At 52.4% G+C, this 25,013-nt stretch overlaps 10 protein-coding genes and 1 non-coding gene across 11 annotated transcripts; 3 read left to right on the top strand and 8 right to left on the bottom strand.

Annotated features, from left to right (window-relative positions):
* Positions 1-1,301: 1,301 nt before the first annotated feature.
* J4E84_006692 (uncharacterized protein) lies at positions 1,302-2,369 on the bottom strand (the record flags this gene model as incomplete). Its single annotated transcript, XM_049389280.1, has 2 exons — positions 1,302-2,328; positions 2,365-2,369. The coding sequence occupies 2 exons, from the start codon at positions 2,367-2,369 to the stop codon at positions 1,302-1,304; spliced, it is 1,032 nt and encodes a 343-aa protein (XP_049242989.1).
* Positions 2,370-2,414: 45 nt separating this feature from the next.
* J4E84_006693 (uncharacterized protein) lies at positions 2,415-3,121 on the bottom strand (the record flags this gene model as incomplete). The annotated part of the gene is made up of 2 exons (XM_049389281.1): positions 2,415-2,910; positions 3,117-3,121. 2 exons carry the CDS (start codon positions 3,119-3,121, stop codon positions 2,415-2,417), a joined length of 501 nt encoding a protein of 166 aa, XP_049242990.1.
* Positions 3,122-5,145: 2,024 nt separating this feature from the next.
* On the bottom strand, positions 5,146-5,931 carry J4E84_006694 (uncharacterized protein; the record flags this gene model as incomplete). The annotated part of the gene is made up of 2 exons (XM_049389282.1): positions 5,146-5,678; positions 5,769-5,931. 2 exons carry the CDS (start codon positions 5,929-5,931, stop codon positions 5,146-5,148), a joined length of 696 nt encoding a protein of 231 aa, XP_049242991.1.
* A 1,037-nt stretch (positions 5,932-6,968) lies between these two features.
* Positions 6,969-8,047, bottom strand: J4E84_006695 (uncharacterized protein; the record flags this gene model as incomplete). The annotated part of the gene is made up of 2 exons (XM_049389283.1): positions 6,969-7,301; positions 7,346-8,047. The coding sequence occupies 2 exons, from the start codon at positions 8,045-8,047 to the stop codon at positions 6,969-6,971; spliced, it is 1,035 nt and encodes a 344-aa protein (XP_049242992.1).
* Positions 8,048-8,568: 521 nt separating this feature from the next.
* J4E84_006696 (uncharacterized protein) lies at positions 8,569-9,119 on the top strand (the record flags this gene model as incomplete). Its single annotated transcript, XM_049389284.1, has 3 exons — positions 8,569-8,677; positions 8,729-8,844; positions 8,898-9,119. 3 exons carry the CDS (start codon positions 8,569-8,571, stop codon positions 9,117-9,119), a joined length of 447 nt encoding a protein of 148 aa, XP_049242993.1.
* Positions 9,120-9,647: 528 nt separating this feature from the next.
* J4E84_006697 (uncharacterized protein) lies at positions 9,648-10,772 on the top strand (the record flags this gene model as incomplete). The annotated part of the gene is made up of 1 exon (XM_049389285.1): positions 9,648-10,772. One exon carries the CDS (start codon positions 9,648-9,650, stop codon positions 10,770-10,772), a length of 1,125 nt encoding a protein of 374 aa, XP_049242994.1.
* Positions 10,773-12,904: 2,132 nt separating this feature from the next.
* Positions 12,905-13,013, bottom strand: J4E84_006698. The gene has a single exon. It is a non-coding gene; the product is annotated as a tRNA-Lys (tRNA).
* Positions 13,014-16,937: 3,924 nt separating this feature from the next.
* Positions 16,938-19,558, top strand: J4E84_006699 (uncharacterized protein; the record flags this gene model as incomplete). Its single annotated transcript, XM_049389286.1, has 3 exons — positions 16,938-17,884; positions 17,936-18,833; positions 18,887-19,558. The coding sequence occupies 3 exons, from the start codon at positions 16,938-16,940 to the stop codon at positions 19,556-19,558; spliced, it is 2,517 nt and encodes an 838-aa protein (XP_049242995.1).
* A 424-nt stretch (positions 19,559-19,982) lies between these two features.
* J4E84_006700 (uncharacterized protein) lies at positions 19,983-21,024 on the bottom strand (the record flags this gene model as incomplete). Its single annotated transcript, XM_049389287.1, has 3 exons — positions 19,983-20,822; positions 20,963-20,968; positions 21,016-21,024. 3 exons carry the CDS (start codon positions 21,022-21,024, stop codon positions 19,983-19,985), a joined length of 855 nt encoding a protein of 284 aa, XP_049242996.1.
* Positions 21,025-21,907: 883 nt separating this feature from the next.
* Positions 21,908-23,071, bottom strand: J4E84_006701 (uncharacterized protein; the record flags this gene model as incomplete). The annotated part of the gene is made up of 1 exon (XM_049389288.1): positions 21,908-23,071. The coding sequence occupies one exon, from the start codon at positions 23,069-23,071 to the stop codon at positions 21,908-21,910; it is 1,164 nt and encodes a 387-aa protein (XP_049242997.1).
* Positions 23,072-23,543: 472 nt separating this feature from the next.
* Positions 23,544-24,412, bottom strand: J4E84_006702 (uncharacterized protein; the record flags this gene model as incomplete). Its single annotated transcript, XM_049389289.1, has 3 exons — positions 23,544-24,133; positions 24,222-24,285; positions 24,335-24,412. The coding sequence occupies 3 exons, from the start codon at positions 24,410-24,412 to the stop codon at positions 23,544-23,546; spliced, it is 732 nt and encodes a 243-aa protein (XP_049242998.1).
* Positions 24,413-25,013: the final 601 nt, after the last annotated feature.

A 25,013-nucleotide genomic window follows, 5' to 3' on the forward strand; every position in this document is an offset into this window, starting at 1 on the left:
ACAGGGTCGATAGCGTTCATCCAATGACTCTGACCATAGTACTTTGCCTTTACAAACTGGGCGCTTGTGTCACTTGCGCTTTCCCGTCCCAGCGACGTACTAGTCCTTGGGTCATCGTTCAAAGTAGCGCTTGCCAGTCGTTCTTCCAGACCCTGAATCCTATCTAACAAGCTGTTGATGATAGAAGCTTGCGCAGAGTCCGAGTGCGAGTTCAAGCTAAAAGCCGGTCTATTGGAGGGCAGAGGCTTCGCCTGGCCGTCGCATTCTCCAAGAAGCCCGGGTGCCACATAACGATTGACGATTGCATCAAACTGACTGGGAAGCTCGGGCGTCGGAAGAGAAGACCGAGCCGGATTTTGGTCGTGGTCGTTGCTGCGGCCTGTAGAGACATCATCCTCGGGTGACCTTTGGGTTTCTGACCGAATCCCCGGACGTGGAGGTCTAAACGTGCATGTCGCTGATTTGATCCTAGTGCATGCACCACAAGGTTTTCCTCGATCGCATTTCACCTTGCGCATGCGACATTCGACGCATGATAGTGCTGGTCTTCGTCGACGTTTCGCTGGTCCGTTGCCATCTGTGTCTGCGGACTGGATGGTAGGTTGCTCAACCATTTTGGCTCACAAATACAAGAGAATTGGTCGCAGTTATCTTGACTGCGTAGTAAGAGTCGTATACAGCATTCAAGGATTCTAACATGGTTGCTGGTAGATGGACAGGCAACCGTCGGTGTTCTGTGGAGCGGCTCGGTGCTCGGTCATTTCGGTCATCTCGCCACTGAGTCCGCGGCAGGGGCGTTGGCCTGTTCCTTCCGTCTCTCGTCGCAACAACACCATCCTTGGGGCGAAGGATTCCAGCTCGCATTAGCCTAGGAACGGTGTGCTTACACAGTCGCATGTACTGAAAGAGCGATAGAGTGTATGGCTGTGCCTCGCGACATACCTCCGTTTTGGGTAGCGTCCCAGCCTCCGCCAGCAGAGTCCCATTCACATTAACCACAAACGGTGCCCACAGCCTGACACGATCATCAACACTCAACTCCAAAATAGGACTAGCTAAACCTCGAACCGCATCAGGTCCGAATTAGAGAACGATATTGACTGATTAGCGGGAATGTACATCGTCTCAAGAGTTCTTGCAATGGTCTGTATTCAAGTACATCTGCTCATATCCTACAGGCACAAAGCGTCCTAAAATGCATCAACAAGCTCACCAGGCATTTCCACTTGACCATGATCATACCTGCCCCCTTGATCATCCACCTCACGATACGCTTTAACGCACAAATATCTGCGCGTTCCTTACACATTCTCCGCATTAACACAGCTGTATGATGAGGCATCAGTCGCAGCACCACCCTGGTAAACAGATACAAGCGGGTAAGGGCAAAGGTCCCTCGACAGCACTATTCCATTGACAGGTTGCGTTCCAACTGCCGGTAGGGTGTCTGGAGCTGTACCATTTTCGACCCAAGCGACAAGTTGCTGCAGCGCATTATTGACGGGTGCAGGACCAGGGCCACCTGCGCAATGGTGAAGGCCTGGCGCAAGGAACAACCTGTAGTACTCATCCACATCGGCATCCAGCGCGGCTACACGGTCATAGTACTGTGTTGACCCACCCGAAGGAATTAGGTCATCTGCGATGCCGTGCCAGGTGAGCAACTTCCCTCCTGCCTCCTTGAAGTCTGAGAGATCCGCGTCGTTGGTGTTGATGATCGAATCCCACTGCTGCTGGCCGGCGTACAAGTAGTCCGGTAGACGCTCCGCGGTGATTACAGACCAGTCAAAGGTAGCGTTTTTCTCGACAAAAAGCTGGAACCACTGTGCGCCGAGTAGCCAGGCAGCGGTGGTGAGGCAGGTACCTGAGGCTTGACAATCCGTGTCGGTCGTTGCCTGGAGGGGTGCATCGAACGCGTATCCTGGGTAGATCTTCTTTCCCCGTCTGTCGGAGATACCATACCATGTAGCGTTGGCTACCGTTGCTGTTGCGTTGGAGATGACATTCGAGCTGCTATTGCCGCAGTTGGCGGGCTGACCGACCACGGTGAATGGGTCGAAAGAACACAACTCCGGGATGGATATGATCGAGTCTTTGACGCCGTCCAGTTCATCGCAAGCGGCGATCGCGGCGGCCCCTATCGCTTCAAACTCGCAATTGGGCGGGTATTCGCCGAGCGTGTTCATTACAGCTTGAGCATGGAACAAGCTGGCCAAGAGTGGGATGATGTTCAGTGCGGGTGCTGCAGCGATAATACCGTCAAACGCTTCAGGGTAACGTTGAGCCAGCATCATGCCTTGTCTACCACCCTGGGAACACCCAGTCCAGCTGTGTCTTTTGTTAGCCACTGTCCATCCCAGACACATCATGAAGCGTCGACCACGGGGAGAACCGCAGTGTCAGGGTCATACATACTAAGAGTAAGCGGGAGCCTTCTGATAGAAGCTCTCGGTAACCATTTTCCCGAATATAGAGAGCTCGTTCAAAGTAACAGAACCGAAGTTCTGCAAAGCAACCACATCAACATTACCCGGAGACTTGAGTGCCCAAGGAAGAGCGGAGACTTCAGTTGCGTTGTGGCCACCGTCAGTGGAAGCTGCCGCATATCCCTGAATAATGGCCGGGAGTAGGCTCTGATCGAAAACACCAGCGCGCCAGCCGCCGCCTCCCACACCATTGAAGCGTCCGTTCCACTTCTCCGGCAGCCATATCTGCAGGTTGATCGTGTCGTTCTGACCGGGATGGGTGTAGGCCATCTCTACACGGCAGTAGGAGATGTTGTACGAGGAGACTCCAAGAAGCGGCACAAGTTGTTCGGCTGGGATAGGCGAGCCTTCTGGTGTCCATTGCGTCTTGGGCTCTGCAGTGAACTTGGTGATTGCCGTGCCATCGAGGTAGGGTTGTGCAAGGCTTGAACAAGCCAATCCGTGCGCTGTTCGGGCTGTCAGAAACAGAGATCATGTCGAATGGATCGGACTCAACATACCTAAAGCAGAATACATCTTGTTCAAGAAATGACACGGTTCGTGCGAGATAGGGATTGGATGTTGAAACAGGTGGTGACTCGCTCTAAGGTGTACAGTAGAATGGTGCCTGCGACAACATTACTTATATACGACATGTTTCGTTAGCTGCGATGGCAGGCGGTGCGTCAACGCCCTGCCAATTCCACTATGATGGCAATGGCGGCATAGCCGACCTCGCGAGATGGTAGTTCATCAGGACAAACGACCAAACGAATTGTATGCTTGCTTTTGCGTGCATTAGGAGCACTGCCGATGTGATCGCTAGTAATCCTGCCTTGTCCTTCTGGAGCACGACTACTTCGGCAAGGCGGATGTTAAGCTTCCGGTGCAGGACCGGTAAACGAGAACGAGTACCTCTTTTGATCGGCATCTTTAGCGTCAACCTACCAAATTAGGCTTCCTTTTGGCACCAGGCCAGGCACCAACAAGTCTTGCCCCCGCAGCACACCTGAGCTATGCCGTCTCCTTGCGAGAATCCCCAAGCGCATGACAACTTACCACATTTAACGCGAAACGAGTATGCGAGTGCCGAGACTGAGCCCGAATGGCAGTGAAACGATACCACAGAAAGTCACGGGCTGGATGCGACACGTGCAAGCGACGGCGCGTCAAATGCGACGAAGCCACACCCAAATGCGGAGCTTGTGCTCTACGAGAAGAACAATGCACCTACCCAACACACAATGTTTCTACTGGGTCTAGAAGGAAAGCGAAGACGGCGTTAACAACGGCATCATCATCATCATCATCGTCATCACCACCACGATCACCTATACCAACCAAACCCGGCTGGTATTCCCTCTACGATGCCTACAGCGGCCCATCTTCCCGCCTAGCCACCTACAATGCGACCCGAACGCTCGAAATGCGGCTCATGCACCAATGGACCACAACCACCTACCTCACCTCCGTGCACCGCAACGCGCTCGTCTTCCGCGACTACGCCGTAACCAAAGCGCTCCAACACACCTACCTACTAGACATACTCCTCGCCTTCACCTCCCTCCACAGCGCCAGTCTCGCTTCCTCCCCCACCGCATCCCACGACCACGTCGCCACCGCACTGCACTACCAGAACAGAAGTATATCCGAGCTTAATGAGCAGGTGTCGCTGTCTTGTATTTCGAAAGAGAGTCTCGATCCGGTTTGTCTTATGACTGCTCTTCATGCTGTTGTCGCGCTTATCGCGAGTCTGATTCCGGCCACGCCGGGTGAGACGTTGGAATCTGTGTCCAAGGTACTAATGCGTGTGAGGAGGTATACGATGGGTATGAAGGAGATTGTGGAGGAGCATAGTGTGTGGGCTAATAGCGGGGAGTTGAAGCAGATACTTGGCAGTCCTGTTGTTGAGTTGGTAGGAGAAGAAGGCAGGGCGTTCACGGCGGAGAAGCTACGCGCGTTGACGGATGCTATACTTGCGAATATGGATCTTGATGATGCTGCGACACCGTTCTTTCGTGGTACCCTGGAGAAACTGGAGAAGGCGTACATGGATAGTGATGGGCATTCGGTGGTTCCTTGGTTGGGTACTGTGGAGCCGGAGTTCTTTCAAAAGGCGGACATGGGGCAGGTGCCAGCTCTGGTTATATTAGCCTGTTGGGGTGCGATTAATTGTATTTTGGAGGATATGTGGTGGATGCAATATTCTGGGAGGAGGATTGTAGAGGAGTTGGCCTGCCAGCTCGAGGGCTGTGATAGCCGGTGGAACGATATTCTGGATTGGTGTTACCAACAGGTTGGGTTAATGGCAGAGATCAGTGATCGTGTTCGAGGAAACGATGGAGGTGGGCCTGGATCGGGTTATGTCGTTCTCTTTGGAGAGCATGCATGAATGGCATCGTAAGCGAAACAGTCCATGTCGTACTCGTTTACTCATTCCCGTTTACGCAAGGCGCTGGGGTTTGATTGCGGTGAAGAGACGTGGAGGGACTGGCGTGAACCAGCAAGACTAGTGTGTAAACCCATATGGTACCTAGAAAGGTACTGGGGAGATTCAGGTAACTAGCTCTACGTTAGCATCTAAGCCCGGTTGCAGCACCATCTCTTCCACTTCCTCTACACCAACACCTCGCTAAATGCCACGACAACTACTCATACACCGCACACCCACTGACGCCATCTACATGTCCTTTGTCAAATCGTAAATCTTCTGAATCTCCTTGAGCTCGCCCTCATGGTCGAACTTGAGATCCTTCAACAATCCGTCTCCGAATCCAAAGACCCAGCCGTGCACAACAGGGAACTCGTTCTCAGCCCAACACTGCTGCACAGCCGCTGTCTTGACCACATTCCGGCACTGCTCGTACACATTCAGTTCCACGAGCTTGTCGTACTTCTCCTCCTCTGTGCCGCCATTGGCCATAACATCGTCGAGCTCCTTCTGGTGCAGTCTGTAGACATCGCGGATGTTTCGGAGCCAAGGGTTCAGCAGACCCATGTCCTTTGGTGTCATGGCGGCCTTGACACCACCGCAGCCGTAGTGGCCGCACACGACAATGTGCTTAACTTTGAGGTGGCGGACCGCATAGTTTACGACGGACATGACGTTGAGGTCAATGTTGTTGACGAGGTTGGCAATGTTGCGGTGGATGAACATCTCGCCGGGCTCGAGACCGGTGATGGCTTCGGCGGGGATGCGGGAGTCGGAGCAACCTGTAGTTATTGGGTTAGCAAGTTCTAGGTGGTGGGTGTGATAATGGAGTAGTGTTGTAGGGCAATCGAGTCATTCCAGATGCAACTCACCAATCCATAGATACTCGGGTGCTTGTCCTGCACTCAGATCCTTGAAGAAGCCTGGGTTTTTGTTCCTCATCTCATCGGCCCATTTCTTGTTGTTTTCAAAGATGCGGTCATGGCTCTGCTGCAGGTACTTGCGCACCTCCTTTGGCTCTTCCTTTCCAGTCATTCTGGGCCACGAGAAGTTTCGTTTGGCGGTAGTACTCTGTGGATTGGATGCTTGCAAGAGGGATGCTGCACGTCCAGTATGACAGGTACGCAGGGAAGTCTGATGGAATAGAGAAGATATCGGAGAAGAAGTATGCAGTAGCGTTGTTGAGCTTGATAAGAGACGAGAGGCGGGAGCGAAGGACTGCCCCGCTGCAACTAGCTCTCGGAGAGCGTGGGGTAACCGGTGCGGCATGACAGGACAAGAAAAAACGACGCGCAAAGGCAAAACGCCAATCCCAGTGCTGCGGGCAGTTTCGGTTTTAGAAGGGAGGGGACGCGACGCTGAAATGCTCGAATTATTTTGCTTCTGCTGCGCGCCGATTGGGCGCTCTGACGTCAAAGGATTGGCTAAGGATCTTTGGACCCCTGTTGTCGATCAGCGGGCGATGGGTCTAGCAACCAGATCTGGGTGAAACCATCGAGACGGTGCAGCCTCACAATATCGCTGCGAAACAACCCAAGCATTATCGGCACATCGAATCCGTTAGCTGGCACACAGTATTCGCCAGCTGCACAAACAATATGGCTCTTGATGACGCCAAGAGAACCATCCTATCGCGCCATGCCGACCGTCTATTGAGCTCAAGGGCTTGGCCCAAGACGATCTGTCCTTCCGAAATTGCCCGCGCACTGTCAACAGAGGAGCTGTGTGCATTGGACGCGTCAGAGTGGAGAGACACCATGGATGATGTACGAAAGATGGTGTGGGAAAAGAGAGAGGCTGGGGAAGTCGAAGTAATGCAGAAGGGCGCAGTAGTGGACGTGGAGAGTTTGGCGGATCTCAGAGGGCCGATAAGAGTGAGGAATGTGAATGGATGATATAACACCGTATGGCTGGATACTCTTGCTGACGATAGCATGTATAGTTGCGATACAATACGAAAACTGATTAGTCGTTCCAATTGACCCGATGTGCTGACCTTGAAGAGCCGCACCCCACGAACTCTGACAAACTCCAATATATGCATGCATCCAAACCTTCTCAAGTTCTCAGACTCAGGTATCAGGATGCTTGGCGCCACTCGCATCTAGTCCCTGCCACTTCTCTTCGTCCCACCCCATGCTGGGATCTGTTGCATTCCCGGCTTTGCCCTCTTCTGTCAGATCCTTGATATCGCTCCAATACTCCAGCTTCTTACACTCGTTATCCGCGGCTTCAATAGCCTTGAGCAGATTGTTGATTCTGCGTTCCTCGGCGTCGCCTTCAGGCTTGTGATCCTTCTTGTGTTGTTCGCGGTGGTCTTTGGCGGCCTCGAAGCGGTCCATAAGTGTGGAGAGGAGTTGGCGGCGCGAATTCTGGAAGATGAGCATCGACATGATGGACGGTATCTGCACTTGTTAGCTATGTTTGCATGGGAATACAACATACATACCTGTTCTGGGAGGTAGTGCAGCTCCTCCCCTCCATCGTCGATGAACTTGTGTATGTAGATGATCTTCTCGCGGTCAATGGCAGCTGCCTTGAGTTTTTTCATCAATGTCGCAATGTCCCTAATCTCCTCGTCTAGACTCGTCTGTGCGCTGTCGTCCAATAGACCGCTGCCAGTGCCAAAGGTGGCTGATCTAGCCAGTGTCGTGCCGATGCTGAATGTCTCGCCAAACATGCGCTCCTTCGCATTCTTCTTGGTCTTGGGTGGCAGCCTCTGCTTGACCCGCCTCCGTAGCCAGCGTCGCCGCCGAACGAAGCTGTGGAACCACGGGTGGTTGCCATGCCACGCTGAACCCTTGAAGAGCAGGCTGTATTGCCAACCCTCTTCATCGACATCCAGACTCATGTCGACATACCAGCTCTTCCAGTCCCAGACCCAACTTGGGTCCGGGACTTGTGCATTTGTGATGTTGACTGCTGAAGGCTTGAACTTGGCATCCTGCCACGGCGCAGGGTCGATTCGCAGGTTCCATAGCGCTTTGGACGAGAAGAGGGGAATGCCGAAGACGAACCAACCGCGTTGGTTCTCGTAGAGGATATCTATGTGCGAGTCCGATGTGGTTGACCGCTGTTCGGGTTGTGTAGCCGAGGTCGGTGTGTTGTCGCCGTCAGTGTGGTCGACGAGGTGTATTTGTTGGTCCGCCATGCTACAAGCGTGGTGTAGGTGTCAAGGAGAGTAAGAGGCAAACGCCGTTGCTATCGTGGATACATGAGGTCGCTGTGTTAGGCAGGCACGGCACGCTGCGCGGTAGTCGCTCAGGCAGTCGCTCGAGGCTGGCTTGTTGTGGTGAACGGTTTAAGGGGCGCGCACAGCAGGCAGCACGCTGGGAAGGCACGATCGAGGTGTGACGGCGATGCGATGAAGATGAATACTATAATGACATTATGATTAACATGTGGAAGCGAAAGCAACGAGTGTATGCAATGTGGATCCGGCTTGTCGCGCTCGGTAGAGTCCTAGTTTGGTGATCTGGTTCGCACGGCACTGAAAAGCCCGTGCTGCAGCTGTCTGCCATTACGTCACACATGCGCTTGTTTGAAAGACGCCTTCCAAGGTTCCCCTCCCTCGCACAACTCTCATTCTACATCTCCAATTCGAATCTCACATACCTTGATCTTACGTCAAGACCAATCAATACCACCTCACAAAACCCCCATTACATCAACATGTCTCGTCGTTTTGCTACATACGGTGGTCTTGCTGCTGTTGGTGGTGTTACCTACTACCTCTACAGCGCTGGAGGCGACCCGAAGCTTGCCGAGAGGAAGGCTGAACGTACGTCGTGGAGGTATTCAACTTTCAAAGTATCTTGACTAACATGTATAGATGACGCTGCGACTGCCGCACGCAAGCTGAGAGGCGACTACCCTGGCCAGGACAAGGAAGCCAAGAAGGCCGGCCAGGAGGGTTACGAGGCAGTACGCGCCAGCGCACAGCAATACGTATGTGCAATGCGACTTGATGTTACTCGTGGCAGTATGCTGACTACTGCTAGGCCGACCAAGCCAAGGCGGAAGCGAAGAGGGCGGAGCAGAAGTTCGATGCCTACAGCGCAGATGCGAAGAAGCAGTACGAGGAGGCCAAGGTCCGCGCTGAGCGCGAGATACACGAGGCAGGCAAGCAGGTCAACGCGGCCGCCAACAAGTTCGATGCCGTCGTTGAGGAGAAGGCCGCGAAGACTCAATCATGGCTCGGTGGACTGTTTGGCGGAAAGTAAGCTCTACGTCTAGAGGACTAATAATGTAATGATAATGCGACAAGACGAGCTGGAGCTTGTTATTGAAGATCTTGCATGAGCATTGGAGTATATAGGCGCAGGGCTTCTTATCCTAATATGATACAATACTCACAATTGCCCTCTCTTCGTTGCACGGACGCGAGAAGCTCTGGCGACGGTACGCGCCGCGACGGCATTGCTTTTGCGTGACCCACTCCTTCGAGAACAAGACAATTTTTGCACGCGCTGCGTCATGAGTAGAATGGAAATAGTACTAATGCCAAATGAGGGCTGAAAGTACGCCGGATGCGTGGGGCAACGACACGTTCAAGTTTCATTAAAGTGGGGCGGAAACGCGACGCGAACGCGCAGAAGCGTAAAGCGCGTCGAACGTGCCTTCCCTGTTTTGCAGCCCCCTCGGCCCATAAACACTCCTTTGGACCTCGACCTCGCACCCACACGACACATCACTTATCGACATTGTTCCAGATATCTCATCGTCGTATCCATTCCACTATTCTATCAACAATGTCGCCTATTGCTCCCGGTCAGCTCCCGGCCGAGCTTGTCAACCTCCTCGCGTTACACTCTTCCTTCCTGACCGCGCTGTCGCTGCACTACGCCCACAATGGCACTTCAACGCCTGCCGATCTTCGAGACCTAATTGCATCAACGACATTGGTCTGGCGGCAACGTAAAGTCACGTACGATGACATCCGACTGCTCATCGGCATCCTCGACCATGGCCCTTCCGGCCACAACAACCCCTACTACCTGTCCGACTATGGCCGCGGCAAAGTCTGCATCGAGATCAAGGACAGCAGTCCGATGATGAATGGCATGACGCATATGAACGAAGAGGAATTGCAGGATATGTTCAAAGAGGGCCTAGACACGCTATGGACGCAATGGTGCACGTCGCAGAAGATGATGAGCCGACCAATTGCCGTGCCCAAGCGTGGACGAGGCCGCCCAAAGAAGGCCGATATCAAGCAAGCCTGCATGGACACGTTTCTCGACGACACTTCCATGTCCAAGTTCCTGAGCCAGCTTCCTCTCGCCGAAGTCACCACATGCGAGTCCCTCACCGCACTCGCGCCAGCACAAGAGAAGGGACGTAAGAGATTGAGGGAGTTCAAGGAGAGTGTACAGCAAGGCCGTGCACAGAAGAAGACTAGGCCGTCTGTCGGAAAGGAAAACGAGACGCCCCTGTGCCAGAACCAACAAGCTCAGCCCGCCCAACCCAAGATCACCGAATTTGCTGCCGTCCGCAAGACCAACCTCCTCGACCGTATTCTCGCAAAGCAGGAAGCTGCAAAGGCTGGTCCCGCAGCGCCGACACCCGCCGAACTCCAGCGAAAGGCAGCTCTACAACGCACTCCAGAGGTCATTGGTGTACTCTCCCTACTGTGCGCGAACAGACCCGGATCGCGCGTTTCCTTCTCCACAACCACCCTTCTGCAGGCAATCCAAGGCTCTATCCGATCACCAATCTCGAAAGACGAGGCGATGAAGTGCGTTGAGGTTCTGGCCAGCGAAGTTGCTCCAGGATACGTGTCAGTCGTCAGCATGGGCAGTATTTCTAGTGTTGTCATCAACCAGATGATGAGGCCCACGGACATCAAGAGCAGGCTTATCGCGCTGGGCGCTTGAAGACCTGTTGTTTTCATTCTGTTGTCTTCGATGTTTTTGTAGCTCCATGAGCTCACTTGGAGCCACTTTTGGTTATTGTTCGTTTACCGCATCATTTTAGCGAGCGCATTCTGTTCTTTCACTGTACAGTATTTCAGTCCTCTAGCATATCCTAATCACACAACACGTTGAAAGTCGAATCCCTTTTTTCATGGTCTTCCTGCGATACCTTCAAGTTTTAGACACTCGGTGATGCTTGGTCCGCATGGCTCGCGTCTTCTCTGACAACTGACAGGTGTTACACGTCAGGCCATCACAGCTCGCTTCACTTGTCAGTACGTGTCCGCACCACCAGTGCCTTTTTTTTTTGGATACTATTACATTACAGATCTTCACGCCATCGACCTCACGCTTCACTTTACCTAATCCACGAAGCTGAGCTACGAGGAAGCTAGCATCTCGCGACATGATGTGCTGTTGCAATATGGCATGGACGACCTTTGTTGAATGGAAAGGCGCTTGATCTACGAAACAGTGACAGCTAAGCACCAACACACTGTGACAGAAAACGTTCCATTGCACTGTAGAATCGAAATGATAGGACGTCAGCATTAACGGGAATCATTCATTCCATTGTTCTGGAGTCGTTGTCGCATTCATGAATGAAGCGTTCGTTCACGTTTTCGAACGTAGATGTTTCTTGCCTCAGGCCATGGGGAAGCAATTAGAATACATATACAGGCGCGTTCCTATTGAAGACAATACAAGTTCATATACCTCGTCACTCATTCAAGGAAGACATAGCCGCAAGCACATAAAACTTACTGGCTAGGTCTTCTTATCTACACCATAACCCACATACCACACCTCGAAACATCCTACAACTCTATTCAGTATCACGATACCAGCAACCATGAAGACCTCAGCAATCCTTCTCGCGCTCTCAACCCTCGTGTTGTCAAGCACAGCCGCTGCAATCCACCCACATATCCATCGCAGGCATGGCCGCTGCGAACATAGCAGCAGTGTATCCGGCGCTCCTCCTGCCCCAGCACCAACGACACTAGTAACCTCTGTATCTGCTTCTGCCTCTGTGCCTCCACCAGCATCGTCCGCGTCACCACCAACTGCGTCACCACCACCCGCCTCCACCTACGTATCACCACCACCCGCAGCGTCACCACCACCAGCTGCCTCGGCATCATCACCACCAGCCCCAGCCCCAACCTCGGCCTCAGCAACAGCCTCCACGCCACCAACCCCCTCTTCCTCCACAACCCCCGGCTCCGACTCTGGCAGCGGCAAACAAATCACCGTAGCCGCCGGCGACACACTAGAGAGGATCGCAGCCGAGAACGCAGTCGGAATCTGCGACATTGTCAAGGCGAATAACATCCAGGACCCGAATTTGATTCTTGCGGGCGAGATGTTGACGATTCCGGTGTTGGTGGGGGAGAAGGACGATAGTAGTTGTATGAGTCAAGAGGGGGGAGACGGTGGCGGGGAGGGTGGTAAGAGTATTGGGTAGTTTGTATACTTGGAGGGTTTGATTAAAGGAAGCGTAATTGCGTTGTTGATGGATGGGGTGGGTTAGGCTTGGATACTGATTCTGGGCAGTGTGTGATATTGGATGCTACGGGGATTTATCTTTTATCATGGTCGTAATCTTTTGTTTGACGGACGAATCTTTGAATCCAAATCCATTGTATCGTCAAAATGCTGATCGTGAACTTAACACATCGTAGAAAAGACTTAATAGGTACGCTGCCGTCTACATAGATGTCAAAGCCATCGTTTGTAAAATTACATGTTAATGTAGTCTTCTAGGACATATTTGTTTCAGGTTGCTTTTACATACAAAGCTCTGTATGGCGGACTTCGCCTAGGTAGCTATAGTGTGTGCAACTTGTGAGGAAAAAGGATTTAGGCCAACGACTCAGGGTGTATGTAAACAATAATGGTGTAGAACATTCCAGACCACAAACGAAGGGTGAATGGGCTAATAGCAGAGACATTGTATGCCTGGTGATGATTTTGAGTGGTGGTTTGCGAGATGGTGGGGCACTGGCCAAAAAATCGTCCTATGCACTCCATCAACACCACGACCACCATTCTGCCACCTACGACGACAGGAGCAAAAGGAAAGCTTCTCAAGCCCGACGTGGGGGTCGAACCCACAACCTTGAGATGTACTGAGTAATCGTGTCTGTTAGACCGTGAAAGACTAAGAGTCTCACGCTCTACCGATTGAGCTAGCCGGGCTGGTTTGTAGCCTGTTGATGAAGAACAGAGAAATTATAACGTATGTTATCTCGAGTATTCAAACAAGAGCCTGTTCAGAGCTTACTGAAATGTGGCACCTGGGAATGCGGGGCGTTGTGCTGGGAGCCGCCTGCGTCCGCGAATTTTGACTTTTCAATTTCCCCGCCCCACGAATCTTAGAACTTTACATTCCTGCAACTCCGCTCTCCATGGTCAGATTCTGACAAAGACCATTGTAAATGAATGCGCTTCACCCCTTTATTACCTCATGCCCTCTAGTCATCCATTACATCATGTTCTGTTGCTTGGTGACAACAAACTTGCTGGTGGGTGAACTATGGCCCGAGATGCCCGAAATTCTTAGCGACATCCTCGGAGCCACAGAACAAGATCAATGATGTCGTCTTCGGCCGACCCGTCAGCAAAGACACAACACGAATGCAAATACGATTACGAGCAGGGATATCATATGGCGAAAGTGACGCGAGCATCTGCGATCGATTTGCTTCCCGCGGCGAAAGTCGAGACTGAACGATACCATGCAGCTTCACAATGCCACATCCATCATCCAGCAGCAAAGCTAAGGAGCCTGGCCTGGTCGCATCACCGGACGAGAGTTGTATTTGAGTATGCTGCGATTGAGGGGTATTCTGACTTCGGCGACGCTGCGGAGGCCGCGAAACCTGTCGTTGCAGACACGTCTAGGTCCAGCATGTATGCCGGCTGCAGATGATACGAGGCGTAGGTGCACCATACGAGGTGCCCCATCTGCTTTGCTTATGGCTCCGACTGGCTTCTGGAAGACCGTTACGCGGCACTCGTACATGAGACTCCATCCATTAGATGCATCTGGGCCACGTTCGTAGCATTGCGCCCAGAGTGGCGTTGCCATGCCGAGACTGCGGCAGTACCAAACTACTCCCACCCATGCTGACGTACTTGTGGCTGAGGTCGGTCCTTAGGTCGTAAAGAAAATCCAGGGCGTTGGAAACGGACATGAGCACGAAAAAGCAATTCTTAAGTTCCGTAACAGTAGTTCCAGGGGCAGTACCAATGTACATGTAACTGAAATACGTTCAGGGCAACACCACGTTGGAAAAAGCAACACTTGGCCCTGCAGGACCCTGATTCATCGCAGCGCTCGAATAATTTGCATGATATTTTTGAGATGAGGCGGTGCTGGGATACCTACAGGTCATCTAGAACTTTCGCATCTGGACTGTTGGGTTGTACGACAACGTGAATCGTAAGGTTTTATGACAACCAAGTGACTGGCCGGGATCCATCGTCTACTTGATGGCGGCCCTCACATCCGCATAGTAGAGAAGAGCCCCATGCGTTAATCTCCAGTTCACATTACAATTTTGTATAGTTCGGAGGGGTTCCGCAGCGCGTGTTTCAGAGTGAAGTGGACCCGGTACTTGCGCCGCCCGATCCGAATATGAGGCCTTTCCTGGAGACCGCTTCGTTTGAAAGCGTACCAAAGTAAGCACTGAAGTAGTGCTCACAGTACACCGGTGAATGTCACCTCGGTATGCCGGTTGTTTTAAACACTGCATGCGCCGGAAAAGCCCCTATAATCGATCATAGATCTACATAAGATCTACCTGCATGGTCTAAGCTCCGGTATCCTAAGCCCCGGTATCCTGAGCATCGTGGTTAGCTTCAAGTCCACATATACGAACGCGAACAGGAGGTGAGTGTCGCACCAGGTAGACTTGATAGAAGTTCATCTTCACCTTGCCACCGTCCTCCTTGACTAGGTGCGCCCTTGCAGCCCAATCTTTGCTAGATTCTCCGCCTGCCTTGAAGCCGTACTTGACCGTCCCGTACAACATAACCTCGTCTGACTTCGGACCGAACGGAAACACTTGGAGTGGCTTGTGCGTTCTCGTTGAAACTTTCTCCCACATACTTTTGCGCAGGGCTAAGATCTCTACGCCCATGAATTAGCCCGGTAGATTATGGAAGGGCGATGGAATTCCAGGGAGCCGTTCGCAAGGCTGGAAACAAAAAGCAATGCGACAAACCTTCCCGGCCTACTACCCTCTTGGAGGCCATGACGAGGGTTGCATCCTTAGTGAAGTACTGGACGTATTCCTCATGCGCTTCTGCTGCATCGGACGTAGCGTAGAAGTCCTCGAAGAATTTCTTGTATGCAGGGTCGAACTCAACAGCCGGCGGGTATTGGGACACGTAGGAACTCATCTCGTGTTGTATTGGTGGGGTGGGATCAAGGGTTGAAGTTGGCTATTCTTAACGGATGGTCAAACGTCCAGCAAAGGCTTCTCTCGTACTGCGGGCCTGACGTAACGAATGACATCCGGGCTTGGCAGCGGCCCGGGCGGGAACGGCGTTCTGCAATTTGGACCTCATCGTCGAGTTGCCAGCAACACTCACTCGCACATCTCTTCGAGATTCCCGATCACGAACTCCTGGCAACTGAACAGTTGGGCAGATTGCGCCCCCGCGACAATGATTTGGCATCGCCACAACGTGAGCCTCGAAGCCTCCCAGGTTGTGGTACCCGAACGGCACTGACATGTTAGACTATAGTAGCGCCAACCGTTCAAAAGAAACGCCGACTTCCAGCGGGATGCCCTGCAAAGTTGCGTAATAGTAAAGCACCCTTGAACTCTCTCTGCAAGGCTCCCATGTCACCTTGCCTACTTCGTCCTCGGCCTCAACAACACGAGAATTACCCTGAGTACCTGCGCAAGCGCGGTGAAGCTTTCTCCGAGGCTGCAACGCAGGGGCCTACGTTGTCAGCAGCACGGATGATGCCGTGGAAGTAGAAGGCCCAGTCCACCGTGTTTACGAGTGCGAGATGAAAATCTTTTCGGGCGCTGCTTCCGGACGAGTTCAGAATGCATGTGTACGGCCAAGGACCGAGGCATAGAAGTCGAACACGACTTCCACAGCGCAACGACTATGATATCATTGCGCGCAGCACCGGTATCGAGATGCAAACTCTTTCTTCCATCGATCTAAGATGACCTACTGCACAGTAAGATTCGGAGTCGTGTCCAGACGGCACTTCTTGGCCACAGCCTCAGTCTACGCCTCGAACTACTTGTCAAACCCCGAAGAGGTCGTTTAGTAACCGTTCCAATTCACGGCGCCCACTGTTTTAGCTCAGACAGTAGCAGTGCACGGGCTCTATCCATGTCGGCGATGCTGTCAGAATCCATCTTTTCAGCTGCTCTGTCCATGGACAGGTACGTGGGCGAGACTTGCAGGGGTTATGCTACAACCCACCTAAAGGTACTGGAAGGTCATTTCTTTGGCCACGCTTATACGAATGTGGGTTCCTTGCCTTCCATCATACATCGGAATATGGCCTTCGAAGACGTGTCAAACTCACATCGCCATACGATACAGTGATGCAATACGACCGCAGATCCACGGCCTGAGGCGTCAAACCCCGTGCTCCAAACAGGGTCATCAGAAACGCAAATCCATCTGGAGCTACTTGGAGTAGAGGTAGACGGGAACTAGTAAGGCTCCGTTGCGATTCAGTAGCGTAGGAACTTTCCAGATCTAGCCCTCGCTCTAAACGTCACTGTCAACCGCATCTGTGGCGCATCATTCAACATGCCTCCAACACGTGCATGCCGCCCTCCATGATGATCGACGCCGGGTTGTACCCACACCTACCATGTGGATCGGTAATAGCACATAGGAGGAGATTTCATAGTCGGATCGCCCGATGTGGCTGTCCGACTACCCGACTAGAGGTAGGACATCGTACAAGGTCTGGAGATGGCTCCCGAGTATTAATGGGGTACCCCCGTCCGTAATTCTACACAGACACAACTACCCCGGGACCTTCATCTGGGTCATCATTAATACAACATGACCTCTCCATCCGGTCTTCCTAACGGCCTTCCTTCCGATACTCCTGCAGAACATCAATTGGCAGACATGACCTACGCACATGGTCGAAAGTCCAGTGAGATCGTACAGGATGTCACTGTCCCTGCGCATCTACTTCGGGCTACTGGCAACCTTGGATCCAAACGCGACAAGACGTATACCTCACATGGAACATGGGAGCCTCAAGCAGAGAACCCTTTCCTCGACCCCAACGGCATTGGAAGCATACGTCGTCGACCAACTCAGGACTCAGGCTTACACCGAAATGGCACCCAACGCTCTACCAACCTCGAACGCACAGAGACGCAGGGCGAACGCAGGAGGAGTAATCGATTCTCTTGGTTCAGTAACACTGGTCCCAAAAGAATGTCGCAGCAAAGCGGGGTACTACCGTCACCAACAGAGGAAAACATCAGACCCTTCCGGACCCTTTCTTACATCCCCGGGTCAACGGACGTTCTAGCTCTCAGTCCTCGGGGCAGTCGTGCACCATCGCCCAACTCTCTCAATAGGGTTACGACTGCGTCGTCAAAGTGGTCGAATGAGGACCCTTTCGCAACCAGGCCCAACTCGATCAAAAGCAACCCTTTCGCAACGCAGAACAATTCTTACCGGAATTCAACAGCCTCATTGCCTCAGGAACCTGAAGCTGCACACCAGGGTGGTCGGCCCCGGAAAGGGACTCTAGAGTCTGTCGTTGATGCCATGGTTCCCAACGCTCTCCAGCGGAAGATGACCAATGCATCTTACTTCAAGAGGAGTGAGATGTTTGGTACTTACGAAAAGGCGAAGCAAAAGGGACAAGAGATTCAGCGAAAGAAGTGGGTACAGTACACCTTCGAGTACGCCATCTACCTCTTCCTGATACTCTTCGTCTACTTTGTTCTTATCGGAATTCCACTGTGGAAGGGTGCCGTGTGGTGGCTCTACTGGGTCGTGGCCACAAAGTTTGTCATCGCTGGTGGTTTCGGTATCGTGCTTGGAATAGCGCTATTGTGAGTTGACACAGTTGCATCGGTACCTCTTCTTTTACTAACATACCCCAGCTACGCATTCGCTCCTCTGCTCATCCTCTTCGAGAAGGACCCGCCCCCTGCCGACTACACCACAGAGACCAAGATCCAGTCCAATGTTTCCGACACCTGCCTTATGATCCCTTGCTACAAGTCTGCTGGACTCATCGCCAACACACTCGAGGCCGCTTTGAAGATCTTCCCTCCATCGCATATCTTCGTCATCGCCAACGGTAACAGCCCTACACCCCTCGACAACACGGAAGAAGTGTGCCGCCCGTACGGCGTGAACCACATCTGGTCGCCCATCGGATCAAAGATCGTCGCTCAGTTCGTCGGTTGCTACGCTGCAAAGGCTTTCAAGAACGTATTGCTCATCGACGACGACTGCGCACTGCCCGATAACTTCCCGGTTGTCACTGAACGTCTAGTTGGCAAGGTCCAGTGCATTGGCTACACCATCAAATCCGTCGGACCCAACGGGTCAAAGGGCAACCTTTGCCAACAAGCCCAGGATCTCGAATACAAGCTCAGTGGTATCCAGCGCGAGTTTGCTGGTAAGATTGGGTCTGCCACCTTCCCCCACGGTGCCATCTCCCTCTGGGACCGCGAACTCCTTGTCAAGACTTTCCACGAACACCCCGGTTTCAGTGTCTCTGAAGATTGGTTCTTCGGTCACGTTGCCCGCAAACTCGGATGTCGCATCAAGATGTGCTCGCAAGTCTTCGTCGAGACTGAAACCCCTACTGCCGTCTTCATCTCCGGTGGTGGCTCTCGTGGTGGTTTCGGCGAGATGACCATCTTCTCGCAACGCTTCAAGCGCTGGAACTTCTTCTTCGTCAACGGAATGTACTACAATATGGCCTACATCTTCGGTAGCTGGAAGCTCGGCTGGTGGGAGATTGGCGCAAAGATCTTCGTCTTTCAAGAGGTTAGTAACTCACAATCCATTTCTCACCCATCAAATTCTAACAGTCTCACCAGGTCTACGAAACTCTGCTCTACCTCCTCACACCCTTCATCCTGCCAATCTCATTCTACGTCCGCCCCTCGTTCTGCGGTTACCTCCTCGCCGCCACCGTCGTCATGTACCTCATCAACAGCGTCCTCTTCAACGAAGTCCATCTCCGCCGCAAGGGCGAGCGCGTTGGCTGGGTGCTCATGTATGTGTACTACCTACCGTACAAGATGGTCTTGACTGTCATCAACGTCGCCAGCTGCTACTGGTCACTCTACAAGTACGCCCGCTACTTCGCCAAGCGTCATCCCAAGGTTATCGAGGACGAAAAGGCTGTCGAGGTCGTCATCCGTCTTGAGGAAGAACAAGCCAGTCCGGAATGTGGTCTCGGTCGACGCATGACGGTGCGCACCATCGGTACACGTGGCAGCATAGATGAAGGCGACGACCACGACGACGGTGTCTCACCGATGGATCGCGTTGAGACGGGTGGTGGTGCTTACGCCATCGTCACAGAGCCCGAGCACGCCCACTCCCCTGGCCTGCAACCACCTCACCACGTCAGCACAACGCGTCCCAGCAGCCCTCTGCTAAGAAGCGAGGGTGTTGTCGCTCGCGACTACTTCGCCATGCAACAAACAACCCCTCCCGCCGATACAAATGTTGACGTGGAGAAGCAAAATCATCAGTGGATCTGAGCCTGAGTTCAAAAAGTTTACAGCGCAAAGACGCTTTTAAGTTCTAATGTTTTTACCCCTTCTTGTGTTTATACTTTTCTCCTTTGTCATGGGTCGGTCGGCGTTCAATCATGAGTATATGGGCGGCATTCTGTTATATACCTTTGCACATTTTTCATAATTTCGTCTACGGTCGATGATTACATCCCGATTCAATACATCACGATTCAATATTCAACTTTGTGGTACTACTTTTTGAGTGAAATGTCTGCTTGGCCGCTACAATGATATGCAGACGATAGCGAATGTGCAAGCCGCATTGGAGGGGTCAAGCAATATATGGCTTCTCAAACCCAGCGCATACGACAACCCGTCTCTAATCTGTCGTTTGATCATTCATCGCCCTTATAACGGGTACCTCTCTTCGACTCCTTTGCAGTCTTGATCATACTGAAGCACCAGCAGTCGCATCACCCGCATCATCTACCGTCCTTTCCTTCCCACCACCACCACCTCTTGCACCACCTCTTCCTCCTCCCCTACCACCCCGCCCACCCTTCTTCCCCCTCTGCCCATCCCCAACCTCCTTCTCCCACGCCTCAACATCCACAACCACACCCTCAGGCAACTTCCCCCCACTCATCAACACCCCACCATCCTTCTTCCTACTCTCAACCCTCTTGAAGAACTCATACGAAAGCAATCCTTGCTCATTACCCTCCGTGAGTATAACCCCATTCTCTGAAAGAAAGAACTTGGTGCCAGCAGCAAGCGCAGCATTGATGTCGATGTAAATGAGGATCGTAGAGTTTGTGCGCATGCCTGAGATGACGGGTGCGGCTTCCTTTTCCTCGGTGGTGGAGTCGTTGAGGGCTTTGAAGCCAGCGGGGAGACCGGATGCAAAGTGCATGTGGTTGCGTCCCATGCGTCGCATACCGCCGCTTTTGAGGATGAGGTTCCAGGCCTTCTCGTTGGTACCGTGGACGACTGTTTCGGGGATGTTGCCGGCTTCCTGGGTGATGGGTGTGAGGAGGCCTTCGGAGTCGACTTTGATGGAGTGCCCTTGGTTGGCGCGGATGAGGTAGTCGGCTGGGTTATCGGATTCTGCTATACTTTCGAGTGCATCTGGTACAGGTTGCTCTTGTGGTGGTTCTGCGCTATCAGATGACTCTTGGTCGAGTGAGGATGCTAGGATCATGGAGTAGCGCTGTTTGTCGTTGTTGGCGACTATGTCGCGGAGTTCAGGGAATGTGACTTTTAAGCCCTTGAGGGTTTTGGTGTTGAGCTGGGGATTGTCAGTCTCCCGGATGATGCTACTGCTTACTTTGTTTCTATATAAGCAAACATGAAAGTCTTCAGATACCCACGTCTTCTGGTTGAACGTGTATCTGACTTCCCAGAACATAAAGTGATGAACAAACTTACCGCCTCCTGCACATTGACATATCCACCCTTTCCCAACTTCAAGCCCTCTTGACCAGCACCATGTCGCAATAACCAACTAACTTTTCTTGAAACCTGCACATCTCTCGATTGATTCGCTGGGTTGCGACTTCCGCCACCTCGACCACCTCTTGCCATCGCTTTGAACGATCTTGTGATAAGTCGTGAGATGTTTGCGGAGGGTTTGGATCAGAGTGCTATTATAGGATATCAGAACTCCGATTCTTTCCTAGTCGAGAAGGATGATGCGTAATGAGTCAGATTGATGGCCTTGGGGAATGATGGAGTTGGTAGGGGCAGGCAGGCGCAAAAGGTTAGTGCGGGTCAACTTTTGTGTGGCGCGACCCCGCAAATGATTGGATGCGCTGCACGTTCAATAACAAGAACGCGACTGCCTCATGGAGATGCCTGCCAATTAATTTCAGGCAACATTTTCTCTCAAAAGTCATATCTGATCGCACCATGTCGGTGTTCAGGTTTCTTGCGTATAGCTTGTAGTATCTACTGCAGCAGCTCGGCACCTCCCAACCACGGAAGACACCCCATTAGATTTACACAAACCATACATTTTCAAACAGCTTTCAAAAGACATAGTTTTACAAATGATTTCAGCTGCAGCGCAGAGGGCTATACAAGGGTTCGTCGTATCTCTCGTGCTGGTAGATGCTTTCCAAACGACTACATACTGGGAAGATGTCCAGTCTGACAACGATAATGGGTTAGACAATCCGAGGAGTTTAACAATTGGGATTGAGACGACCCTGAAAGGATATGGATAGCAATCGTACCGGCCAGATCTTCATCTCTACATGCCCAAAGTTCCCGAAGTCTCTCCTGCAGGAAAGCACCGCTCTTCCGTCGACTGTACACCCGGAGCTGCTGTACGAGGCATCTGCGTTCCTTCCTCTTTCGCACGACACCGATTGATCATCTCATCAGCTGCGCCCGTCTGTACATAGGCGACGTTATTGTCAAACCCCAAATCGTGTCAAGTTTCCGATGACTGTCTGCCAATGAACCTGTTGCGGGTACCAAGTCTACCACCTCCTCCGTAGCCAATGCCCCATCGCCACCCACAAGAATCTCTCCAATCCGTCTCAGCTCATCTTTGAGAAGCCGCAAACATCTCTGAAAGTTGATATCATACGTGCTCTCGGGATAGACTGAAGGCTTGATGTACCGCGTAACCACTTCAAAAGTGATTTTCTGCAAGTTCTTGGGTAGTCGTTCGAGGAAAGTGAGATCCGAGCGAAATTTCCAGGCAGATTGGTCTACTTTCTCACTTAATCCCGTGAGTTTCGAGCGAAATGCGTACTTAGAGGAGTCGCATTGTTGCCATCCATGGAAATCGTACACGCTCAGACTGAGTATCTGCAGTACTGGCGGGAAGGTCGTCAGGTGATATGTAAATTGCTTGGTACATACTTCTTGCTGTGGGTGTAGGCAGATGACAGTGTACTTATCCTCCTCCAGAGGTTTTCCCACCCCTTCCGGATGGCAATTGATTCCAGTATTGATCCGTACAATTCTGGCTTTGTCGAGACGAAACAAGCCTAGGGGCTTTGCAGAGGGATAGATCGGCGTAAAGAAGAAGTTGTTTTGCCAAAAGATGGCTTCCCTGTGGAATTGGTGGACACACTCTTGGAGCATTCGTTTGTTGAGCATCATCCACCCCGGAAGACCCTTGCCGCTGTGCCATTTGGCGTCTTTGAATTGTGCCCAGTCCGAGGGAAGACCGTCCGCATGGAAGGAGTCATCGAAAGTCGTCCAACGGACGGACTCGTCTCCATTTTGGGTATACTGAGCCATGACAGAGGTGTTGTAGTGGCGAAAGCGGATTATGGTTCCCGCGAGAGTGTAATGAAGAATTCGATCTCTGATGTCTAGCGGCAGGGCGAAGAAAGGCGACTCGCCAATGGTTTGGCTTCGAGGGGTTCGCGCGCTCGTACGCGTACCCATGCGCGTGCTCTTGCGCGTTGAGGTATCTGCATCGTGAATGCCCGAGAAGAGTTTCTCAACCCATTTCGCGGGTTTGGCCTTCTTTTCTAGTACCTCCGGCAGTACGAGACGTTTATGATGAGCTGGTGCCATGGCTGGTATCGTAAGATTGGTGGTTGAGTACAAATGAGCGCGTCGTGTGTGCAAGTGGGGCATATGAGAGCCCCTGGCAGGGATGGTTGTTGGCGCGCCAACCTGAGTGAAGGGATAGCTCTTGGCGCGTCTTTTAGGGAAGCAACGACGAACATGGCGGCAACAGCTACGGCTTTGTGAGACTGACTACATATTCCCACAGAGTGTAATAGAGCCTTCCAAGCAGAAACACTGTACTCAAAGCTCATTGTAGGTGTAGTCAAGCTGCCTGGGACAGACAATCCAGTCGCACGTCTCACGCAGTATATACGCCATCATGTTGACGGCAATACAAAGTATATCATTCCATCCAACGCCTAATGTTGATAATCCAGGGTCGAACACGTCAAGTGTGCCCGCAAGTCTTCGTAGCTATCGAGCTCCTCCGTGAGCATTAGCAAATCCACACGACACCACTTCCGCATGCACCTCTTCAGCATGCGCAACCCTCCTTAGGACCCTCCGTCCGTGCGCTGCCTAGGTTCACCCGCGCATCCTCTTGCCTGTTCAAGTTTGTCTGTCCACCCACACCACGAGGCCCCTTCAAGCTCGTCTCTGGGATAGCATTTGCGATGGCAGTGAAGACCTCGGCAACGTTGTGCCCTGTCTTCGCACTCGTCTCGAAGAACAGCAAGCTCTCCTCGTCTGCGTATGCCTTTGCAGTCTTGCTAGGTACTCTCCTCGAGTCGGCTCCATCCTCTGTTGGCTCGTCCTCGCCCTCAGCTGCGGGGGCGTCATCTGCGTCATCTGTGTTCTCTTCATCGGCGGCGGTCGCCAGATCGAATTTGTTTCCTACGAGCGCGATGACGATGCCTGGGGAGGCTTGGCGGTGCAGTTCGGCGACCCAGTGCTGGGCTTTTGTGAGGGAAGAGGGCTTTGTGATGTCGTAGACGACGAGGGCGGCTTGGGCGTTGCGGTAGTACATGGGCGCGAGCGAGGCGAAGCGTTCTTGGCCTGCGGTGTCCCAGATCTCAAACTTGATGGTTCGGGTTGGTAGGTTGCATTTCTGCGTCAAGAATGCAGCTGTCAAATGGTACGTTAGTCATAGTTTGGTAGTATGGGGATGCGGGTGGTTGTTGAGCAACATCTCCGCATGTGGCTGTGTACGTACCTCCGATAGTAGGCTCTTTGTTCTCTTGGAAGTCGTTGTTGACGAAGCGCATAACGAGAGATGACTTGATGAACGTCAGCTTAGAGTGGCGACGAAGCCTTCCTACTCCGTACCTTTCCAACGGCTGCTTCTCCTAGTAGCACGAGCTTGACGCTGCTGCTAGGCTTGGGTTGCGCGGAAGCGTCCGCCATCGTGAAATCGTGATAGGGCTGTGGTGCAGTTTTTGCGGGGGTCTAAGCGGCGACTGAGGTTCTGAAGATCTGGAGAGTGATGGACGGGGGTTGTTTGCGTCGTGATGAGGCGATAGCGGTTGCGATGTTGCAGGCAGATGCTTTGGAGATCGCCGAGAGCAGTGACGAATTCGTGCACGTGATTGACTTACTAAGATCGGAAAGCACTTGGCGTGCGAATGCATTCCGACACAACTACTTCTTTGGCTTATCGATGCTGTTTCTATCCATCACCCGTAGACAGAGCTCACGATGAGCGTCATGATACTAAGCCTTCTACGCTGGTGACTTGAGCATCTGCATCACATCAACTGCTCAGCAAGACCCATCTTGACTGCGGATACATTACTTCCAGAGCTCTTAGCCATGTCGACCTCGCAAGAGTGCAGTGAGGCTTGTTGAAGTTGTAATTTGAGGCACAGTCAGGAACTATGACATGTGGAAATGAACGTCGCTCTTAGCTGCTTTACCAGCCCCTACAGAGTATCGTTGAGATGGCCTCTGCTTCTTGTTGGCGACTGCGTGTGAGAAGACACTAGATGCATACATACATGGCGGTCTG

This window comes from Alternaria hordeiaustralica (genome assembly GCF_023758085.1).
Source record: "Alternaria hordeiaustralica strain BMP 2776 chromosome Unknown scaffold_13, whole genome shotgun sequence".
Lineage (NCBI taxonomy): Eukaryota > Fungi > Ascomycota > Dothideomycetes > Pleosporales > Pleosporaceae > Alternaria > Alternaria hordeiaustralica.